We start from the raw sequence: 21,994 nt of genomic DNA, 5'->3' as shown, positions 1-21,994 counted from the left end.
AAAGTCTTAAATTATAGTTTACGCATGGCCGTAACTAGGATTTTTGCCACCCAGGGCAAAAATGTTCAGCCGTCCTCCACACAACTTTAAAATTCAATAATTTTATAACGGTGTTCTTTGTTCCCACCTAAAATTACTGCCCAGGGCAGTTGCCCCTCCCTTCCTAGTTCCGACCCTGGCTTACTAGTCAAAATTAAAATGATTAAAAATTTGAAACAACAACCAAATCTCAAATTAACTGGTATTTAAAGCGTCACTTAAAACAGTTCACAGGATATTATCTGCAGCAGAGGTAATTTAACTTTTCAAAGAGTGACCATCAACCATTTGTCATGGTGGCCAGTCACCATTGGACGCACACACACATAAATCTGATTCGATGTTGAGGTTTCTTAATGAAAAATTCACATTATTTCCTACCCGAATATTTTCAGCGTTTTCATCTGGGGTAAAAAGTCATGACAGTATTCTACCATGTAATGTTTTCTGGTGGCATTTTAGGAGACTAAAAATGTTCAGTTATCTTTCTTATCTTCGCCATCTGATTTCTCTTTGGCTGAAGAAGTTGATTCTCCAGTTTCTGTGGTTTCTGATTTTTCCTCGGACTGAACCGTTTCTGGTCCTGCTTTCTTTTTGTTCGCTGCTTCTTCTTCTGCTAGCCGTTTTTTATTCAGAGATGCACATAGAGTTTTGTGAGTGAACCAATGCAGCTTCTGGCAATACTTATCACAATATTGAACTGACCTGCATGCGGCACATTTCTTGTCGGCTTTAGGCTCGCCGCAGGTATTACAAACAGGAACATCCTCTAACCCTCTCTGACCGAGCACCATCTGGTTGAAGAGCGTTGCCGCACTGGGCTCGTCACCAATATTTACAGGAGCCAAGGTTCTGACTAGCTGGTGGAACAACGCGCAGTCGTGAAAACGGTAATCTCTGATGGACTGTCTCATGAACTTCTCGAGATTCATTGGGAAACCTTTATCATTGCCACCTTTGATCCAATGCTTCATGAGCCGTTCGAAAGCCGGTTTCTTGTCATCTCTATCTGGATGTTTCTTCTTGTTGTCGTCGTGGAACTTCTCACAAGTTCTTATGACGTATGCTAGATGATGAAGCTTCATCGACAGCAATTCGTTGCAGTTGTCGTTCAGCTGTCTGCCGCTAAGATTGTCCAAAACTCTACAGACCTTTTTGGCTTCTTCAATCAATATCATATTGGCTTGCAAGTGCATCGCTAGCCTAACTGGATTTATATTGGTCTTGATTACCAATTGGTGAACAGGTTTAGCCAGAAGCGGTGGAAGTTTCGGCTCCTTTTCTTTCCCTTCCAAAATGGTGTAACCATCGATCTCTTCCCTGGGAATGAAGTTATTGATGAGACTCACGACATCGTGATGACCGACAAACGCAGCTAGTTGGGATGCAGTCCGATTGATGCTATTCAACGCAGTTGTAGAGGCCCCATTCTCTAGGAGAAGGCTGACAACGCTCAATTTTCCCGATACTGCAGCGAACATCAAAGTCGTGTACTTGTGCTCGTGGTGGTGGGAATTAACGTCAGCACCGTAATCCAGCAGCACCTTGCAAATGTCATAGTTACCAGAATAGGCAGCATGTTGAAGAGGAGTCATGCCATGGCTATCGAGGCAATCGATTTGCACGCCACCTTCTGCTATGATACATTTCAAGCCATCCAATGAGCGTTCTCGAATACGTTCAAACAGCAACTTCTCTTTTTCTGAGAGATTTTCAGTATTTTCATCGGCCTTGGCTTCCATACTGAGATTTGAACATCAAATCTGTAAAATAAAATCAATTACAGATGAGAAATGGGCTATATATACATATATATCAAGGTCGGATTGTTGACGTTAAAAACAGATTTAAACTTCTTCTGCGATCGCTTACCTTTGAAACCCCATACTGTCAACCCCTTTTTCAATCAATATGTAATCAATTACTTATTTATTTAATTGTATTGCTTGATTTTTAATTTGGAGAAAAAAAAAGCTATAATATAGTCCCCTCCCTTTTTTGATTTCTTTTCCAGTCTGTCGATGCTTTTCTCACTGGTCAGCCATTTTTTTCCATTGGCATTTCTTTTTCTTGGCTATTATCATTATTTCCTACCATATCTACATCGTCATCACCTTTTTATTACTGTTGGGGAACAGCCATAGTATAATCCTGAGATTCCCTTGACAACTTTTTTTTTTTGGCAAGTTCCTTACCAGAAGGCTGATGCTCTTTTTTTTCTCCGATCCTCTATTGGGGCTGGGTCACCCGTTCCTCTTTTTTTTTCTAGAACTCTTCTTTTATCTGTATGCAGGTGCGCTAGTTCAACAGGATTTTCAAATAGGTTTTCCTTTGTGAGTTTTTTCTGCTGGCTATTATTTCCTCTGGGGATCTGCTATAATTATAACAGGCCGCGACATTTTGAATTTAGTTTGTATGCACATTTTTTGGAGTTTTTGTTTTGTTTACGACATACTTCTATTTCAATTAATATTTTATCATCAGTTTTTTGTTTTAATAGTCATAGTGTTTTCCCCTTTTTTAGCAAAGTGTTGGCAATTTTTTTCTTTGGCAAGAAAGACACCCCAAAGAATGACTCTATTTCACTCTTGGTGACTTCTTATCATACTTTCTGACGTTTTTCCCGCCAAAGAAAAAAAATTTTTTTGTTCATCTCATGTACTTTTCCCTGCGTGATACAGTTGATGCTTGTTACAGCGACCTTTTCATTGCAATGACTGGTAGAATATGTCCCAAATGTTTTCACAGAATGACTCCCAATACAACGTCCGTTTTCGATGGGACGAAGGGGGGGGGGGTCATTATGTCGAGCGATAATTGTATATCCAGTTTTTCTTGTCAGAATCTTAATTTTGATCTCATTTTTTCCTCACACTACTTTTTTTTTTCATAATAGCCATTGCACCTAGAGATAAACAATTCATTGAACTGTTTTTGACCAAACGCAGAAAGACTTTCACGCCCTGACTGTCATATTACAGGCTCCGTATCTAGTGTAGGATTCTCATCCCTTATTTAGTCTAAGAATGTTTCATTTGTCGTCATTATTGGTTTTTATTGTATTTTCTTCGTTCTAACACAGATGTAGAACAATCCTTTTCTGATGTGTTGGCAATTTTTGTTTCTTTGACAAGAAAGACACACAAAAGCATCACTTTGTTTCATCCTTGGCAACTTCTCAAGAGTGCCTTCTGACATTTTTCTCGCCAAAGGAGAAAATCGCCAAAAAGGGATTATACTATAGCTGTTTCTCAAATTCAATTGAATTAAACACAACGCTGTTGGAATCAAAATAATTTTTTACACCGACTACTGATTGAAATTTGATTCAATTATGGATCTTAAACTTAACTGGGTCGAATTTCAATCAATCTTCGGTGTAAAAACTATTTCAGCAGGGTTTAAAACAAACAACTCAAGATATTGCCAAATAAATTAAGCGACAGCCAAATTTGGCGATTTATGAAAGTCGTCGGGATACTGCATTTAAACCGCATAAAAGTCGGTGTTGAGTTTCTGTAGGAATTGTGAACATGATAAATGTATCACAGCGGTGAAAACGGAACTACTTTAATTAAAACATGAGATAGAAATATTGAAGAAGCATTGTTATCTCACTTAAAATAAATATAGATACTGAGATAAAAATGATGCGAACATTAAAAGATAAATTAATTATACACACCACAATCACAGAGAAAAAACAGCCAAATTATAGGCACTGGGTTTAATGTAAACAACGAAAGGAGCACACAGCTTTATGACTTGGATCTTTCCTTTAACTTGGGTCACGCCACCTCAAACTGAAATTGAAACCAAAAAATTTCAAATAAATAAAAGTGAAACTTATGTTTAAAATATTTAAAGAAAATTTCAAATGAAGTAATTTACAGAGATAATTATCAGCGAGATTTCTCCCTCCACGCCATCGATGTTGGATTGGGATGGCATTGCCCCTCCGCCGTATCTCCTCCCTCCGTGCAGTAAAGCAGGGTTTTTTTAGGAGCAGGTTTCCTGTGTTGCGCGCAACGTGATTCGCCCAGCGCGACACGCCGTCCACTCACCAGTAAGAAAAGCAGCATGACTGTTTTCCTACAGAGCGCAATACGGCTCACGACAGCGCTTTACGTTGGGCGTTATTGGCTGACTCCTTCTGGAGGAGTCAAATGCGTCGTGCGCCACCGGTTTTTGCCGATATTCTCTTCACTCTTGTGTGTTTTATTTCCCTTCCCTTCAAACCGGAGCATGCAGACGACAGAGTAGCTGATGCCAAAGCTATATACTTTATTATAGCCGCCCTGATCTGATGCGCCTCGCTAGGAAAACACAAACGCGTAGCGTGATTATGTAACTCGTTTTTGTCGGCGCGAAATAGTCTAATTCGGTTCACGCTGCGCAACAAACCTACTCCTAGGAAAACCCGGCTTAAAGCCGGGTTTTTTTAGGAGCAGGTTTCCTGTGTCGAGCGCAACGTGATTCGCCCAGCGCGACACGCCGTCCACTCACCAGTAAGAAAAGCAGCATGACTGTTTTCTACAGAGCGCAATACGCCTAACGACAATGCTTTACGTCGGGCGTGATTGGCCGACTGCTTCTGGAGGAGTCAAATGCGTCGTGTGCAGTGCGTTTTGCCGATGTTCTCTTCATTCTTTGTGTTTTCTTTCCCTTCCCTTCAAATTGGAGCATGCAGACGACAGAGTAGCTAATGCCGAGGCCATATACTATAATATAATATAGCTGCCCTGATCTGATGCGTCACGCTAGGAAAACACAAACGCGTAGCGTAATTCTGTAACACGTTTCTGCCTGCATGAAATGGTCTAATTCGGTTCACGCGGCGCAAGAAACCTATTCCTAGGAAAACCCGGCTTTACACACGCTGAGATATATGAAAATAAATATAAATAAAATATTTCTAATTTTTGACGTAGATCCGCACAAGCAAAGAATAGATAAATAATCGCTCACAACTATTTTACTCAATTTTTTTTTTTCAAATTTTCCCCTTCAATGGCGGATAAAGTGTTAGTAGTTGTTGTTATAGTAGTAGAATTTCCATAGTAATTTCCAAATGCCGTGTGTTCCGAATCCTCATCGTAAAATTGCAACGCTGCCTCTGGTGCCTATTAAAGGACGTAGTTTTATGTAAACACTGGTACAATAATGCTTTATCAATAAGTAATTATTGCTATCGAAATAAATTTATCCGAGAGATGGAAATTCGAACATGTTTTTAGTGGGAGCAGACGATTTCCGTCGTGCGAGACGCGTTGCTGCGGACAATAATTAGTTTCTAAGGGGAGGTATTTGTTGTCGTGTTTTTGGAAGGATTGTCATCATCACTATTATGACATGGAGGAGCACTATTGGAATAGTTCTGTGTTGCTGTCGGACCTGCCGTTCGAAGTGCTAGAGATGATACTCGGCAGCGACGAGATTACGTTCGTGGACGTGTGTAATTTTTCTAAAACTTGCTCGCTATTCAGATGCGTCGGGAACAGCAATAAACTGTGGCGTTCGAAGTACAGGAAAAAGTAAATATTGCTTCATGATAATGACAAAAAAAAACCCCCCATTTTTTTTCATATGTATGTTAGCCTTTGAGTCCGTCTCTTAAACCCCCCTCGATGCGATGGATTAATTGGTTAATGTTGCTAAATGCTATTTTTACATCTTTGCGAAATGTGATGTCGGTTTTCATTGTAAAGAGCGATGCATAATGGAAAGATTGTGAATGCTTGTAGTAACCTAATATAGCTATGAAGTACAAGTAACACATGAATATAGTTTATATAGTACTATGTAAGTGATGTGCACTATCTGATCAATCTATTACTCTTAAAGTGGCTGCACATGCAACTGCAAGCATGCATGCATGCATGTTCAGTCCTTTCAGTTTCCTTTTTGCCTTCACGCGTTACAAGTATGTTTGCTGGACATAATTACAATGTATAAAAACGCAGGCCAACACAAACCAAAGTTCGCTGAAGCATGAAGACTACCAGCATTGTTTTGCTTACTCAGGTGCAGCTTAAACAAACATGCATTATCAAAATTCATTTAAGCCTCAAGCAGCTTTCACAATCAAAATGCTTTCGCAAAATTCTCGTAAAAATGTTGAACATTTCTTGGACAAAAGGATTGAATATGCCAAGTTTGCTTTTCAGTCTTGACATGTTACCTTGTTGCAAGATTGCAACTACTTGATGGCTGCATGCTGTTACATGTGTAGCCAGCTATAAGGTGAGTGTGATGGCACCGGGCCCATTGTTTTGGAAGGCCCAGCACTTGCTGTGATAGTCATGGGAAAACAAATGGAATTTGTATTTTCATGCAGTATTATAACAGATTTCTTGCAGTATTACACAGATAAAAGTTGGTTTCCTGTGGTTTTTTAACTTCAAAGCACAAATGTGATCGTCTCCCATTTAAAAAGTCCCCTCACTGAGAGCAGGCGGTCCTCCTACACATAACATGAAAATTCAAGCATTTATTACCTTCACTTTAAAATATGCTAGACAGATGGCAGCACCAGCATGAACACGAACCATCACAACAAAAAAGAATACATTAGGGCTACTCATACAATCATAACACATTGCATGTACTGATTTGTGTTACGCATTCTGGAGAAGAATGTATACAAGTGCATGTACATTCAAGTAGTAGTAGTAAAATACTGCTACTGTGTAATCATGCGGGCATCATGATGAACTTGCAACAAAAGGATCCAGGTTTAAATTCAGTTGGCAGCTGAAGTTAGTTTTTAACAGTGAGGCACAAATGCAAGCCACTCTCCCATTCGAAAAAGTGTCTCTCCACAGAGAGCAGTCAAATTTATTACACAATACTCACATTATAGGAAAATTCAGGCACCCGGCTGTTTTCATTTCAAAAAATAAAAGATGGCAGCACCACTAATATACAAAATACACGAAACTGACAACAATCCAGCATGTACTAATTCGTTAGAAATTCCCCTGAAGATTGTTTAAGAGGTGTCTCCACAGTTAAGCAGTGGTAATAAAAAGTAGTAGTCGAACAGTAGTACTAATTGATGAAACTTATTCATCTCACAAAGGGATTCTGTAGTGGGGCCAAAACTAAGGAGCAGCAGATGTGAATGTCGCTAATGTTCCAGGCTCTGAATTGTGTGTTGACAGTTTTGATCTTTTTATAGAAATTGTTATTTCAAAATTCATTCTTTTCACTTATTTTTTTCTATCGCAGGTGGTTGGAGCTTTCTACATTAGTGGATAGTCCCGTCACAGACTGGAAAAATGAATTCCAGACGAGGTACCAGTATAGTAAGTTAATCAACGAAGAACTCTGTCAAATGGCCAGAGACTACTATCTGCATGACAATGTATCTAATGAAGCTTTTGAAAAGTTCCAAAATCTGCTGGGTACCCATGTTCTGGCGTACAAAATGCTCATTGATGAACTCGAACGCATCATCCATGATGGTAGAAGGTGATTATATGAAAATCATTTATATATTTCCAGAATCATTGGCGTTGTTTGATGTTGATGACATAAATAGAATCAGGAATGAAATCTGTTAGCCAAATTGAAAAAAATTAGAATCACAGTAAAAAGAATTTTGAGAAATGAAAATGAAATTTTTAATTCCCCCCCCTCAAGCTATATTGCAGATATAGCAGTATAATAACCTTTTTTGATATGTATTTCAGTGCTGATAACCTAACGCAGAAGTACTATGCAAAGAGAGTATTACGATTTGTAAGACATCTTCATTTGCAAGGGGTTTGGCAGAATTTCTTGAAAGAACCCATTGAAAACCAATGCCTGGAAGTTGGTAAGAAGCAATATGTAGGCCTACATATTTTTTGCAGTAGCCTAATTTTAGTTTCTAACTTTATTTCATATGATTTTTTAAAGAAAAATTTTGTAGATTCTACTTATAGTAGAATGATTAATTGGATCAGTCATTTATTATGCTGATTTCACCTAGATTCATTCAATCAAACAAAATTTATTTAATGTTATGTTGTTTGTTTCATTTTACAAAATCATTGATTTCGTGCTTAGTTGAATTATTTTAAAATGCTATTACTGCATGCATATTTTCCAAAAATTTCTTTGAAAAAAATGTTTGGTAGTGTGCATTTCGTCGTTCTATTCCATTGGACTCATCTTCTCTCACATTTAACCATAGGTGGTGGTAGCAAGAAAACACAAAATTATGTAATTAAGTCCTGAAGGGTGCCAAAAGAAATTGTGTAGGGACAAATAGTCATTGGGTATCATATTACTTACAGCATATTACTTTACAAGCATCACCTTGCAAATAAACACCCAAGAAAAACTATTGAGACTTTTGTTATGGCATAGTGAGTGCCCTCTTAATAAATTAGCCCTAGGCTGAGACCTTTGGCAGGCACCCATGATATTTTTCAGGTTTCCCTCTATAGTCAATGTATAGTGTGAAAAAAACAAAAAATGATGACAATTGTCCCGTGCCCCAGGGCTGGAGCCCTGTCAGCCCCACCTGGCCATATCTTGAGGGGTCTCAACTGTAGAGGGGCCTCATAAAAATGAGATATCATTAACCTTTTCAAGAGTAAGCATTTAAATAGGGCATTAAATTGCATTAAATGCCTTTGGTAGGCTGCCATTTCTAGCTGGGGGTGCTCTGAAAAATCAGTTTTGCCCGGGGGGGGGGGGTGGCATATGCTGCTCTTAAAATGGCCCTGAGCACATGGCTGTTACTCTGAGAGTGATCAATTTAATTTAATTGCAGCTACTTCATTTTCAGTGTGGTATACATCTCTTATTTGGGACTCGAACCCAGGCCCTCTTGTATTGCTTGCCTGGAATGTAAGAGGTCCTGGGTTTGAGTCCCGGCAGAGACCTAATGGTTTTTATTTCCGAGTTCACCTCTGTATAAAATCCAGAAACTACCTGTTTTCTTGATACATTGGGCTGAGAAAAAGATGTCTATCTCTGTAAAATAAAATGATTGAAATTCCCTGTAAATTTGCGAAAAGAAATTGAATCCCTTTCAAGAGGTAGAAACAAACTGCATCATTGACACTTTGTCCATTGAGTTACAAAGTATTTAAATATGAAAGCAGAAATTTAATCTTATTACAAATTTGTAAAAAGGAAATGTTTGTTCATAAAAGAATTATATGTATATATATTTGATACTTTTGCTTTGAAAAATATATTTTCCGCTGTTGATATAAATGTTTGAAATTTACAGGAGCCTGTCTATTAGCTCAGTGGTGTCAGCCAACAAGAGTCTGTTGCACTAAAAATGTTTTGCGTCAGATCGATGAGTTAGCTAGTCGGGTGAGAATGAAAGTCAAAGATGCCTCGCCAAAGCATCCTGTCTTGAAAACAGATTCGCTTACTCAAGGTAATGTGTAGTATTTTTTTTTCAGTTAATGTGCTTTGTGTGCACAACTTCCTCGTGATACTTACATAACATGAAAATTCAAGCATTTATCATTGTTACCTCAAAATATGAAAGACAGATGGCAGTGTTGCAAGCTGTGTCACAACATATTATAAAACTAAATTAGATTACGCATTAAAATGTATTGAAAAACATGGAAAAATTACATTTGTGTCGCAATATAGATTTTTAATGTCTTGCTCAATACTCAGACATACTTTCATTACAAGACATTTTATCATTCTTCATTCTACTTGCTCACCCCAAAATAAAAGAATAATAGTAATAAAAAAAACATGGTCACTCACCACCTTTTCTTTGGTTATGAGATTCACATCCCAAACACAGATTCATCCACTCGCTTAAGTATTAATTAAAGGCACATCATCCAACCATCCCATTAGTAGCAATTCTAGAAGCCTTGCCCTGAAGCGATCTCACTGAAACATTATTTTTTCATGTCCTTGGAGTGAATGTTCGTGTTCTCTTTCTTCCAAAAGGAAAGAGAGAAACTCTACATTTTGTTCCTTTGTTCGCAGTCCCACTCCTCTGATTGGTTAAACAAAACGCTTGATGACCGGGCCATGCTTTATGATAGGTTCAAGAAGAATGCGTAGAAGATGCACGTACTATTAAGTAGTAATAGTTAATGTGATTGAGAAGAAATTATTTGGTTTCAAAATCACCCATATCTATATCAGTTCAAGTACTCTGTCACTGTATTCTAGATACTTTGATGGCCAAAAGTAGATTACACAGACTAAAATGTATGCATGAGCACCAATGTGGATAATTGCCTACTTTTATGAAAACTGATATTGCATAAATATGCTAACTCAGAAATCACATGGTTTTTGAGGACAGAATTATAAATAATTGAAAAAACAAATTCACTTACTCTTTTGAAACTTCTAATGAATCCAGTATTTATAAAGTGGTAACATACATATAACTTCTGAAAAGTACTAAAAGTACAGTTGAATCCCGTTATAACGAACTCCAAGAGACTGGATAAATCACGTCGTTATAACAAAATTTTGTTATAAAGGAATTCCAGGTTTTTGCATTATTTTTATGTAAACTTATCTGGGAATTGGAAAAGTTTGTTAAAACGAGATTTTCGCTATAACGGTATTCATTAAAATGGGATTCGACTGTACTGCCCTGTATGGCAGGTGAATGGTTCAAATACCAACATTTACTTCAACAGTCTAACTGGTTAGTGGTTGTTTGATTGTTCCTAGTTAATAGACATGAAAGCATACTCATTTATAAGATGCTTTGGGTGCCTAATTTAATCTTCAAACAAAAATTTAATTTACATATTCCACAGGGTACTTTTACTCTGTAAGGACCAGGTTTTTCTAATACAGTTTCAGGGAATCTAGCTGAGTTGGAATAGAGGGACTTTTTTCACTAATCAGTGAAGAACATTGAATCGAGGTCAATTAATTTTTTTTCTCACCATAGTTCAATTTATCATTATGTTTTAGGTCCAACTTTGGCTCAATCTTTATGGACTCCTGCTCAGTGTCGTGTGATATTACTCTGCATAAATGATGTGCTGTTTAATGAACTGAAATTCGCTGGCAACAAGAATGACTATTATTGTGCTGATAATACATATATCGATCAGGTATAATAAATTTCTTTTAATCGCGTCTATCTTTATCTCCTCAACATTTTAGATAAATTAAAAAAAAATATGTATGTCACTTTTATTTTGATTTTGATAATTTTTATATTCTTTAGGAATAAATTTTCATGATTTAAAACTATATCTTTTGTTTATTAAAAATGACTCTATAATTAAACATTGATATTATGTATCTATTCATTATCTATAAAGACATTTTTTTCCCATTTAAATATCTATAATTTATAAATATAAGAAAGGGAAAATGTTTTGTCTTATCAGATGTTTAAACTTTGACGAAATTAACAGAATTTATATCTATGCGGTACATTTAGACACGAAAATCGCCCATAAACTCATTGAACAAAAATCTTAGTCATCGAATACAATCATTTCTGACTGTTTCATCTCTAAAAAAATTCAAATAATAAATTTTTCTTATCCAAGACTTCTTGCATGCATTTGAATGGTAAGTGGAAAAAAAAAGTCACGAAAAAAAGAAAAATAAGAAGGATAAAGGTGGAGTCACCAGTCATTGAAAAGTCCTATACCCTCCTAGATTGGCATCTTGGGAGAAGTTTTGAAAAGCAATTTCATGGGTGTCGATATTTTTACATCATCATATTAAAAGAAGATATTACTAATATTTCCCAATGTTAACCCAACATGAAAAATATTTAATTGGTATTAAGCAAAAATTTGTATTAATTGAGTTTGTCTCAATGAGGTTAGGCTGCAAATAACATTTTTCATTTTTGAATGATGTATATTTCTGTATATATGTTGATTTGTGAATGTCTACAAGTATTTTTATCTTGCAGGTCTTAACTAGGAGAACTGGTATTCCAATTTCTTTGGGTATTTTATATGCAGCTATAGCACGTAGATTAGGGGTAGCTTGTCTACCTGTGAATTTCCCAGGGCATTTTCTGTTAAAATGGCTGGAGCATCCTCAGTAAGAGACAATTTATGATTATAATTTTCATTGAAGTGTTAATTTTGTTTTCAGATACCAATTTTTTATTGGTGATTGGGGAGGGGGGGGGGACTGTCTCAATGACGAGCCGGCTGATCTAATGTATATATGTAATGAATCAATATTGTGGGACCCAGCCTTTCAAGTTTATTTTCACCCATGATTATCACATTGTTTTATTACTACAATTCTTTTGCGGCTGTTATTTTAACAGCATAAGATTCATATGTGATTAACTTGAATATTTTTCACATTTAAATGTTTTTCCCTTAATACTTGGAGTAATACACACAAAAAAAAATTAGTCAAACCAGACAAACTTTAACATAATCCATAAACCATTTTAAAATTTATATTCAAGACCTATTACAGATCTTAGAAGAACTTGGTCCTAGAAGGCAGCTAGAAAATAAGGGAACCAGATTTGATTCAGCATCGATACAATATAAGCTTGATTTTGCTAATACTACCACTAAAAATTTTAACATTTAACTCACTCATGATCATTTAATATGAGTGTAAAGTTTGTTTTCTATTTGCTCCATGAATATGAGTTCTGTATGCAGCATTGTATAAAATTTACCTGCATATATAATACTTCTCAAAATATTTCATATCCGATGTACCTATGTATTGAATATGCAAGGATTCACGATCCCTCATTTTGAACAATCACACAGATTTTTCTGGTCTATGTTGTGCAAAAAAAACCCAAATGCTTTGTTGAGAAATACAGTGGGGGCATCAAATAGTGTACTGTGTTTTAGCATTTCAATAAGTTATTAGGACACTAAAGCACAAGTCCTATGATTTACCTGCTTTTGGTAAGCATATTGTGAGCATAGCATATGATTTTTTAGGTTTATTAAATGCTAAATCTATCTATAATTTGATATTACAGATTTTTTATAGATTTATTATTTCTTTTTCCTTACATTTTTTTGCCAATTTCTTTCAAAAATATTTTTTTATAGCTTAGACAACAGACAAGCATATACGTACATTGATGTTCATGAAGGCATCTTCAGAAGTCGAATGGAATGTTTTGACCTAGTTCCTGGTTTACAACCACTAGCTGATTCCTGGTTTGAAGCAGTTACTCCTGTCAAGGTAGATGAATATATCGCAATCATTTTATTAAAAGTAGCAATGATTGTGCAGTGGTAGAAATACTCATTGCTATATCAATTTGTGTGTACCAAATAATTAAGTTACCGTATTGTAACAAAAATTTTCAAATTGTAAGCCAAAAAATCAGGGCTTCTCTTACACACGTTAAAATATGGTGCTTCCTCTTGGTGGAATTGTAATTTTATATAGTTTAATTAAAGGAACATGTATGAGGTAATATGTTATGGGGGGTATTGTTTGGTGTTAAATAATTTCATTTATTATTTTTTCTAATACACTTTTTCTATTTTGCAGGTTTTTATCAGAATGTGTTGGAATGTCGTTGAAGTTGGCAGGCAGTTGGAAGGTTTAGGCGAAGGATTAGTCTGTCTCTGCAATGCCTTAGAATTGCTTTCTATACTAAATCCTGATGATGCTGAACATAAACTGTTACTAGCAAGAGTTTATTTACACCTTTGCATCAATGTTAGAGAAGTAATGTCATATTTTTGTTACACATTTTCGTTCTACCGAATTTGTAAGTTCCTTCTAATAAAAACCGACTAAAGTTTTTGTATTGTAATAAGAAATAATATTCAAGTTACTTTTGCTGCTCTTCAGATTATGTTCATTAAATTTGTATAACCTTGTTCTTCCGGTCTAATTAAAGGTTATTGCTTTAATACAAGAAGTATCTGTAAATGATCCCACTACAACTGGTGTGGTTGGTTACATGTATCAAGCTGCTCTTGGTCAGATGGAAATTCAAAAGTCTAGGAATAGCAATAACTCGGTAAGAGTATTCTCAAATTTAATGTAAACATTTTTATCACACAACATATACAATAAAATATTCCAATGAAGCTCATCTCTTTCAGAGGGAAATAGTTATAAATTTTCATATTAATGAAAAATTGAAGTTGGGTGAAAGAGTTGAGAAAAGAACAAAAAATTAATGGAGATGAAAATGTTCAGAGATAAGTTTTAAATAAATGACCTGTTTTGACATATACTTTAATTGTTTTATTTTCAAATAAGAGGGGAAAAATTTCAATGAAAATCTTTTTTCATACCCCTTAAAATATATGTTAAATATTTCTTTGAGAGTTAAGTAATCTTTGAATGTCTAAGTCGATAATGTCTGTCGAGGGCTAGAGACCAATGAAAGAGTTGAATCATGATTTCTTCAGGGTATGGCAGAAGAGATGATGTACCTCGATGAAAATTGCATCAGGACAATTGTTCTATTACTACTGCTGAGCCATATGTAGTTCGTTCTTATAAATATTCCTTTGGGAAATTTCTAATGAATTGATGCATGGTAAAAAGTTTTGTGTGTATGTTATGCATGGTTCTTAATGTATTTATGATGCCAGAGTTATGTGTATTTTGTATTCCAGCAATTGTAGGACTGCTCATTTGCTACTGCACTATTAAAAAACTTGTAAATTTTGATGAGGGCATTTTTGGTATTTTTTTAAAGAAGATATCACTGATTTTATTTTGTCTGTGAATATGGAGTTTTTCAATCATTTGTGTAATTTTTTTAGTGTGAAGACTTTTTAGAATTCTTCATCCTTATTAGGATTTTTACAAATTCTTTACCTACAGGTTTTTTATAGAACCTCATTTTTAGAGATACATGTGGTGGTGTTCATGTTTTCCCCTGTTGTGTTTCGGAATGAATAAATTTGTCTTTCTCTGATCATGCAATAATAACTGTTTCCCAGACACACCCACCTTTCTCAGAACTTTGAACAATGATTCTTAAGCCATTGTGCTATATTTCTGTGAAAAAATAATCATCTGTGAAATGCATCATTGCAAGACCTAACAATATTCTGAATTGCTCAACATTGTATGCATCACAAGGATATAATGAATAATAAAAAGATAAAAAGTGTATTAAGACGCCTGTTTGTCTCTGTATACAAAGCATCTCAAAATTACATAATCATTTTCAAAGTGAAAAATAATTATACATTAAAAAAACCAGTTTCATTATACACGTTATTGAATAGTTCAAACGCAGTTTTTAAAAAAATACTTCGTTTGTTTTTGTGAATTGCAAATGTTTAATTTTTATGGAAAGATTTTAGTTTGAATTTACTTTTTCTGCTGTTACTTTCTTATAAATAATAATATTCTTTTTGGGAGTTCCTGTCTCCCATTTTCAGACCAATAAGAGCATCTTTTAACTCTCATCATACATCAACTCATTTCTTCTTCTATCCTTACTCCCCTTTCTATAATGGAGTGCAGTAGCCCAGGCCAATAAGATACTCACCTAAAGTACGAAAGGATGTTTAGAGGTGTCATAAGTTAAATTACCCAGTTTGTCCTTGTCAGAAACTTTCCTGACACAGGTGCACAACAGTAATGGCAACACAACCACAGAAAAAGATTGCTACTGCAGGAAGTTCCACATTGAGGGGTTAGCACACCAACCTCTCAGTGAGTATTAAAAAGGCGGCCATATATATTCGGAATCAACAATAAATTTTAGGTCCTGGTTTAATTAACCTTGTGTGCAGAAAATGACCGTGTTGTGACAAAAATGATCGATGATGACCTTTCTATAATGTCAGAAAATAACCTATCAATAAAGTCAAATTCTTTCTGATAGATTTTTTTGATGAAAAATTGATTAACTAAAACAGTTTTTACTGAGAAAATACGCATAGACAACTGCTGTATGCATTACATGGCCAGAAGTTTGGCTCAAACACACATTGGCCTTAACAAGTCTTAAATATATGCTGTATTCCTTAATATATATATATTTAATTCTATTGGATCCCACAATCAATATGTCTGTGTACATGATTTGCTTTGCTGTAAAATTCAAAACAAGTGTATTAAAAATGTTTTCTCAAATATGTGATTTCACGTCTGAAATTCAAATTGAATATTTCAAAAATTATTGTATGATATGAGTAATGTATATATATATTTTTATATGACACAGATTACAGTGAGAAAGCGGGAAGAGGACTGTGATGTAAAGTTTGCTGTAGGCATGATCATGAAGCATATGAAGTAAGTAACATCAATTCAGGTTTTATCAACTCAAAGAATAGCCATAGACTATGAAGTAGTTCAATGTGTGGCATGTAGTTTGTAAAAATATACGAATTCCTATAGATTGGAAATTTATAAAAATGTGTATCATATGTTAAGGGTTACTCTTAACCCTTTGAGCGGCAATTAGACATTATTAACCCCCCAAAATGCCATATCTTTTTAATGAAGTAGGCATTCTTTCAATTTTCAGCAGGTGCAAACTAAGGGTATAAGGAAAAGTTTTTCATTGAGAAATCACCTTTACAAAATATTTGGGCTTGTCAATGTTAAAATTAGAAGCTTTTATGGAGGTGAGATACCTCATAATTGCCTCTTAAAGGGTCAATAGTCTGAAATTAAAAGTTTGTTTTCTTTGTTCCAACAAGTTCTCATGAATGTACACATTTTTAAAGAAATTTACCAAAACTAAGTGATGTATACTACGAAAGTTAAATTTTATGATTAAAAGTTGATTGAAAATTTTAAAATTAAATTTAGAAAATCTTAATAATTAACTATAAAATTGGGCAATTTAATAGTTCATTAAGTATTAGTAAAGGTAATATATTGCTATTAAAAAAATTTGTATATCACTGAAAAAATATAACCACATTCCCTATATCTGAAATTTTAGATCGAAGGCCTCAAAAAAGTCGACACTATTATAATCAATATCGAAAGTTCATTGATGTGCATCTTTCTTGCGTTAATTGCATTTTGTTTTTCAAGGTACAATTATAGATGCGTTATTTATGCCTGGGACCCTATCTGTATGGCAAGTAGCGATTGGATCAAGCAGATGGGTGTCCATAATCTTTCCTGCCAAGAAAGGCAGCCATTTTACCATGTGCTTGCCAATGATGGCTCCAATCGATATGCTGCTCAAGGTACACAATATACTATAACTTTTTTTTCATTGTTTAAAAATCTCTAAATGCTTATCACAATTGAATTGGTGAGAAAAAAAATATTACTAGTCCAAAATTTTCAATTAGAGATAGAGGTAACATATACAGTTCCAATATTTTTTGCAGACTTTAACCAATTGACTTTGAAAGACAGTTTACTTTATGGCTGCTTCCATACAGTACTACTACTAGTAAACCACACATGCACCTCGTGCATATTCCTCTGTGGAACTTCTAACAAATTGGTACATGTTGGAACCTAACCGTGAAGCTTGTTTTTGTGTAATGCTTGTTATAGTGCTGCCATCTACCAAATATTTTTTGAACTATGAGTGAGGGCGCGGTAGCCTGGTCGATAAGGTACTCGCCTAAAGTACCAAAGGATGGTTAGAGGTGTCGCGAGTTCGATACCCGGTTCGTCCTTGTCAGAAAACTTTCCTGACACAGGGGTACCACAAAAAACGGTGACTTGACCGCAGCAAAAAATTGCTACCGCAGGGAGTCCCCCCATTGAGGGGTTAGCGCACCAACCTCTCGATGAGTATAAAAAACAAGCCTGCCGTTCGGAATCGGCAATAAATTGTAGGTCCCGGTCTAATTAGCCCTCGTGTGCAGAAAATGACAGTGGTGCGACAAAAATGATCAAATGAACTATGAGTGAAGTGAAATGTTTGATGACTTTACCATTCACACTGTACTAAAGGACCTGTTATACATTCAAATAGATCATTAAAAATTGTTTGTTTGTGGTAACAAATTTTAATAAAATCATTGGACAAATATTGTTATTCCCCTCAAGTACGTGTGTTCGCGTTAGTTAAGGGAATAATGAACTTCACATTCTATTTGTGAAAAGTCACTTTTATCGAACAAAAAAAAAAGTAGTGTAAAATGTAGAGCAATAACGAAAGTAATGTTTTTAGTGGAGTAGGTAATGGAATTATAAAAAAAATATCAAAATTTGAAGAAAGGCTGCTATGGTACTGCTCTTAGACTCAATGCTTAGATATACATTTACGAGCCAAATACATAACAATGTATTTATTTTGCATCACGAATAGATTTTTAAATACAGCCCACTTGCTGAATGCCTTGGTTATCGTAAATTTGAATAAAGTAATTGATCAGCAGCAACTCTATGGAAATATTTTTAGGAAAAATTTATTTTCTTTTTCTGGGTGCAAAAGCAAATATTTATAATAAAGGGGCCGTTCAAGTATTACGTCATCATCTATGGGGGGGGGTTCCGATTTGCTGACTTTTGATGACAAGGGGGGGGGGGTTGGATAATGCTTACGTCATCAACCACCCTTTGTGAAAATATGAGTTGGATTCAGAGGGGCAGAGCTGATGACAAAATTTTGTTGGCAAGGGGGGGGGGGGGTCAAAAATGGCTAAAAATTTGCTTACGTAATACTTGAACGACCCCAAAGCAGTTCAGATGAGAATTTTTAAATTAATGAGGGATCTAAAATATTGTAGCCACTGATAAATATGAGACGGTTTCTAAAGCAAGTAATTTAGGAACATTTAGTCTTATTGTGAATTTGTTTCTGTTGTTTTCTGAATCACTAATAGCTTTCATTTTGTCGTTTACCGTGTGCTCAATGCTTTATTGTCTGTAATATATATATATTTACCTGCTGTTATTTTTGCTGTATTTTACTATTCACTCATAGCTCTATGCATATTCCCCCACATTAGCTGGCGTGCCAGAAAAAAGGGTGGGAGGACAGTATGCCAGGAATACCCATGTTTTCCAGCATTCTAGGAAATTTGAGTTACAGATTCCATATGTTTCGTGAATATCTGAACTTGATTGAATCAGGTTTTTATCCTTGTTTAGGATTCTTTGTCTTAGTTACTACTCTCATAATTCTAGTTTTATGTTGGCTTTTGCTCCTGCAAATTTTGATTTATTAAGTGTCAGATAATAAGCGCATTTTTTGCGTGGATTAAATAAGTTAAACTGTAGACTGCAAGGCATTTGTGTATTATTCTTTTATTATGTGTACAAAATTGGATTGGAAAGATCTGAAAATTAAATTGCACAGCATGATATAATAGTGACAGCATGTTTCTGCAATTTCTGAACAATGCAGAAAAGGGTGTATGATGCAGTATTTGTATTTGATTGATAATTAAATCAGAGCAATAAGTAAATGTTAAATTTTCATTATCGTTATCAAACTCTTAGGCAAATTCTATTTGCTACAGTGAAAAGTCATTATTTTATTCTTATTCACTTAAAAAAAACTAATATAAATTGATATTAGTTTTTTTAATGTACTCTGTAATCATTATTGACTATTATGTCCACTTTTCCCAGCATGCCAGAAATATACCAGACTTCAAAATTTAAAAAGCTAATGCCTCCCAAGTTTTATGGCATGCCAGTTGATATGGGGAGCATGGTAGATTAATTTGATGTTTTTCTTAAATATGAACTCTGATTTTTACTATTTCACATGCCTATAGAGAACCTTGAAATTGATTTGGAATGCAAGCCAGTTTCTCATCCAGATGTTGGACGATACTTTGAAGCCTACAGAGGAACTTATTATGTTCCCAATGAACAGAAAAGCAAGGAATATCCAGATGATGCAGCGGTCCGAGAAAGCTTATTTGCCTTTGGAGAGTATTTCATGTACAAAGACAAGTCACCTTTCACAAACAGTGTTAAAAGCTACCCTTTGGAATAGCATGAGCTTTTTTCCTTATCAGTTTCTCAAATAACTTTACATGCTGAGAAATATGAACTAAATTTGGGTTCATTCTGCTCCCTGACATTAGTGTCTTACCTCACTCCATTTGTAGCTTGTGACTCAATCGCAGTTGTATACACATCTAAAATGTGTTGCAATATCGATTTAGTATATTAAACTTATTTTTATTGTATTTAAAGTTTTGTTTTTCTTTAAATATGATTTTCATGCGAGAACATATTTTGATTAAGTAAAACAATTCATTCAATTTTTCTTTTCGTTTATGTTACCTGAGCATGTGATGGCGCATCCAAGTAATTTCATTGATTTATCACACGGCCACATATTACAAAACACAGGGTTTTCATTTTGAGCTGGTAATCTGAGAACAAACTGTAATTCAGTTCGAACACAATGTCTATTAGAACGAATGAAACTGTATCAAAATACATATGTTGTATGTAGAACAAGCGACCTTATATCACTAATATTTATATTATATTTATGTGCGCATGTTTTGTTTGTGTGAAAAATTGCTTATTTCTTCTGGAACAAAAAATTAATATGCAATATACAAGCTACAAATGAATATTATCAGTGGAAACGATATGAAAACAATTTTATGAAATGTTGAAATATATGCTTCTGTGAGAAAATGTGAACTCTTATGTATACATTGTTTTTTCTCATGTACAATCAATATATTATAGTAATTGTCATTAATTAACACTGATTAAGTTCATTACGAGTCCAACATAGGCTGCGAATTGATACAGTAAAATTTCATTACATTGTTTCACTCATTTGTATATTTCAGAGTTGTGTCTTTTTCTCTTCTGATCTTCTAAAATATTTGATTTTATTGAAGCTCTTCATATCTTTTTTTGTGAGAGTCAGTTTGTGAGTCTTTGTTAACATAAATGATATAATAAAATAAGAGAGAGAGAGGCATTAATAATTTTAAATTTAAAATTTATTTAGTAAACTGATGCATTTCAATGTTCTTGAAAGCATTAGAGAATGCATACTAAAATAGTACTGCACTACAACAGTACTTGATTTAATGATAAATCTTTCTACAACAATATTTTTAAAAATATTGTGTGGAATCACATTTAAACTAATGTTTTTAAATGCATAAATGTTTGAATGCATTCCTGAAAGAATAACTATAAATGAATTCCGAATGATTTAAATGAACTCTCGATATAACAATGTCATTTACTATAACAAATCCTTTGATGACAATGTTTTTATATCTTTTCAAAAACTACCTTTAATATATTTTAAGCTCCCAACTAGTTTTTGTTTAAACTAGTGCTCTTCCTCAAAAGATGTTAAAGAATTTGCCATTAACACCTTTTGGATTTATTGTTACTTTCTGTGTTATGTTCAAAAATATGACATCCCCTTTTTTACACACCACCCTTTTACAGGGTGAAACAACTGAATTTTATGTATTTAACTAATTATAATTTCATTGTAACAAAGTAATATTCATAAAGGCATTTTCTGCTATAACCACATTGATTTGAAAAAGATGTCAACTGCAGTATAATTTTAGGGATGTAATGTTGCCGGTTGATATATGAATTACTCCACAATGATATTTTTTCTCGGTATACCGAATATCATTTTACTATTTTGCTCCCGTAACACTCTGGTTTTATTTTGAGCTTTTGGTCTACATAGAGGTGAAAAAAATGTTTTAGAATATAATTGCTCACATTTTTAGAAATCCTAGTGGAAAATTTTTTCTGCAAATGACAAAATGGAGGCAACTTGTGCTATTATAGAACTGTTGAACAATAACTTTTTGCTCTCAGTTCAGTCACAGTTGATTGAAATCTTAAGAAAGCACAGTTTGTTATTTGTCATTATCAAAATGTATTGTGTTGCTACTATCAAAAGTAGTTGAAATTCAATTTTCAGTACCGTAATAGCATACGTACCGGGCAATAATGCTGTCGGGCAATAATGCTTTTGGAGCCTCAACAATTACTTTTGGAACGTTTACTTTGGTTACCATGGTTTCCAACAATGCATTTCAGACGTGTATATATGCCTTTACAACGGTCTGTCACACCTTTAATTCTGTTATTATAACAGTTTATTCCTTTATAACGGTTTGTA

General features: G+C 34.6%; 2 protein-coding genes across 2 annotated transcripts; one reads left to right on the top strand and one right to left on the bottom strand.

Annotated features, from left to right (window-relative positions):
- On the bottom strand, window positions 1–3,804 carry LOC149069166 (ankyrin repeat and MYND domain-containing protein 2). Its single transcript, XM_089250417.1, has 2 exons — window positions 3,725–3,804; window positions 1–1,802 (listed from the first exon to the last, which is right to left on the bottom strand). Exon 2 carries the CDS (start codon window positions 1,779–1,781, stop codon window positions 516–518), a length of 1,266 nt encoding a protein of 421 aa, XP_089106543.1. The 5' UTR covers window positions 1,782–1,802; window positions 3,725–3,804; the 3' UTR covers window positions 1–515.
- Window positions 3,805–5,143: 1,339 nt separating this feature from the next.
- On the top strand, window positions 5,144–20,660 carry LOC149069165 (F-box only protein 21-like). Its single transcript, XM_089250751.1, has 12 exons — window positions 5,144–5,573; window positions 7,270–7,512; window positions 7,734–7,858; window positions 9,269–9,424; window positions 10,957–11,099; window positions 11,921–12,054; window positions 13,050–13,185; window positions 13,501–13,680; window positions 13,856–13,978; window positions 16,154–16,224; window positions 16,978–17,135; window positions 19,635–20,660. The coding sequence occupies exons 1-12, from the start codon at window positions 5,392–5,394 to the stop codon at window positions 19,856–19,858; spliced, it is 1,875 nt and encodes a 624-aa protein (XP_089106877.1). The 5' UTR covers window positions 5,144–5,391; the 3' UTR covers window positions 19,859–20,660.
- The last annotated feature ends 1,334 nt before the right edge of the window (window positions 20,661–21,994 follow it).

The sequence above is a fragment of the Pholcus phalangioides genome, unplaced genomic scaffold (genome assembly GCF_987345545.1).
Source record: "Pholcus phalangioides strain wild (caught in Gottingen) unplaced genomic scaffold, Ppha-v1.0 ptg000024l_1, whole genome shotgun sequence".
NCBI lineage: Eukaryota > Metazoa > Arthropoda > Arachnida > Araneae > Pholcidae > Pholcus > Pholcus phalangioides.
Note: the sequence above shows the minus strand (reverse complement) of the source record. Positions and strands in the feature narration are given on the sequence as shown.

Excerpts from the sequence above, each read along its gene's own strand:
- LOC149069165 (XM_089250751.1), top strand. The coding sequence starts at position 5,392 with ATGGAGGAGCACTATTGGAATAGTTCTGTGTTGCTGTCGGACCTGCCG. Across the intron at positions 11,100-11,920 it reads ATAATACATATATCGATCAG|GTCTTAACTAGGAGAACTGG; the intron begins GTATAATAAATT and ends TTTATCTTGCAG. Across the intron at positions 16,225-16,977 it reads ATGATCATGAAGCATATGAA|GTACAATTATAGATGCGTTA; the intron begins GTAAGTAACATC and ends TTGTTTTTCAAG.
- LOC149069166 (XM_089250417.1), bottom strand. The coding sequence starts at position 1,781 with ATGGAAGCCAAGGCCGATGAAAATACTGAAAATCTCTCAGAAAAAGAG.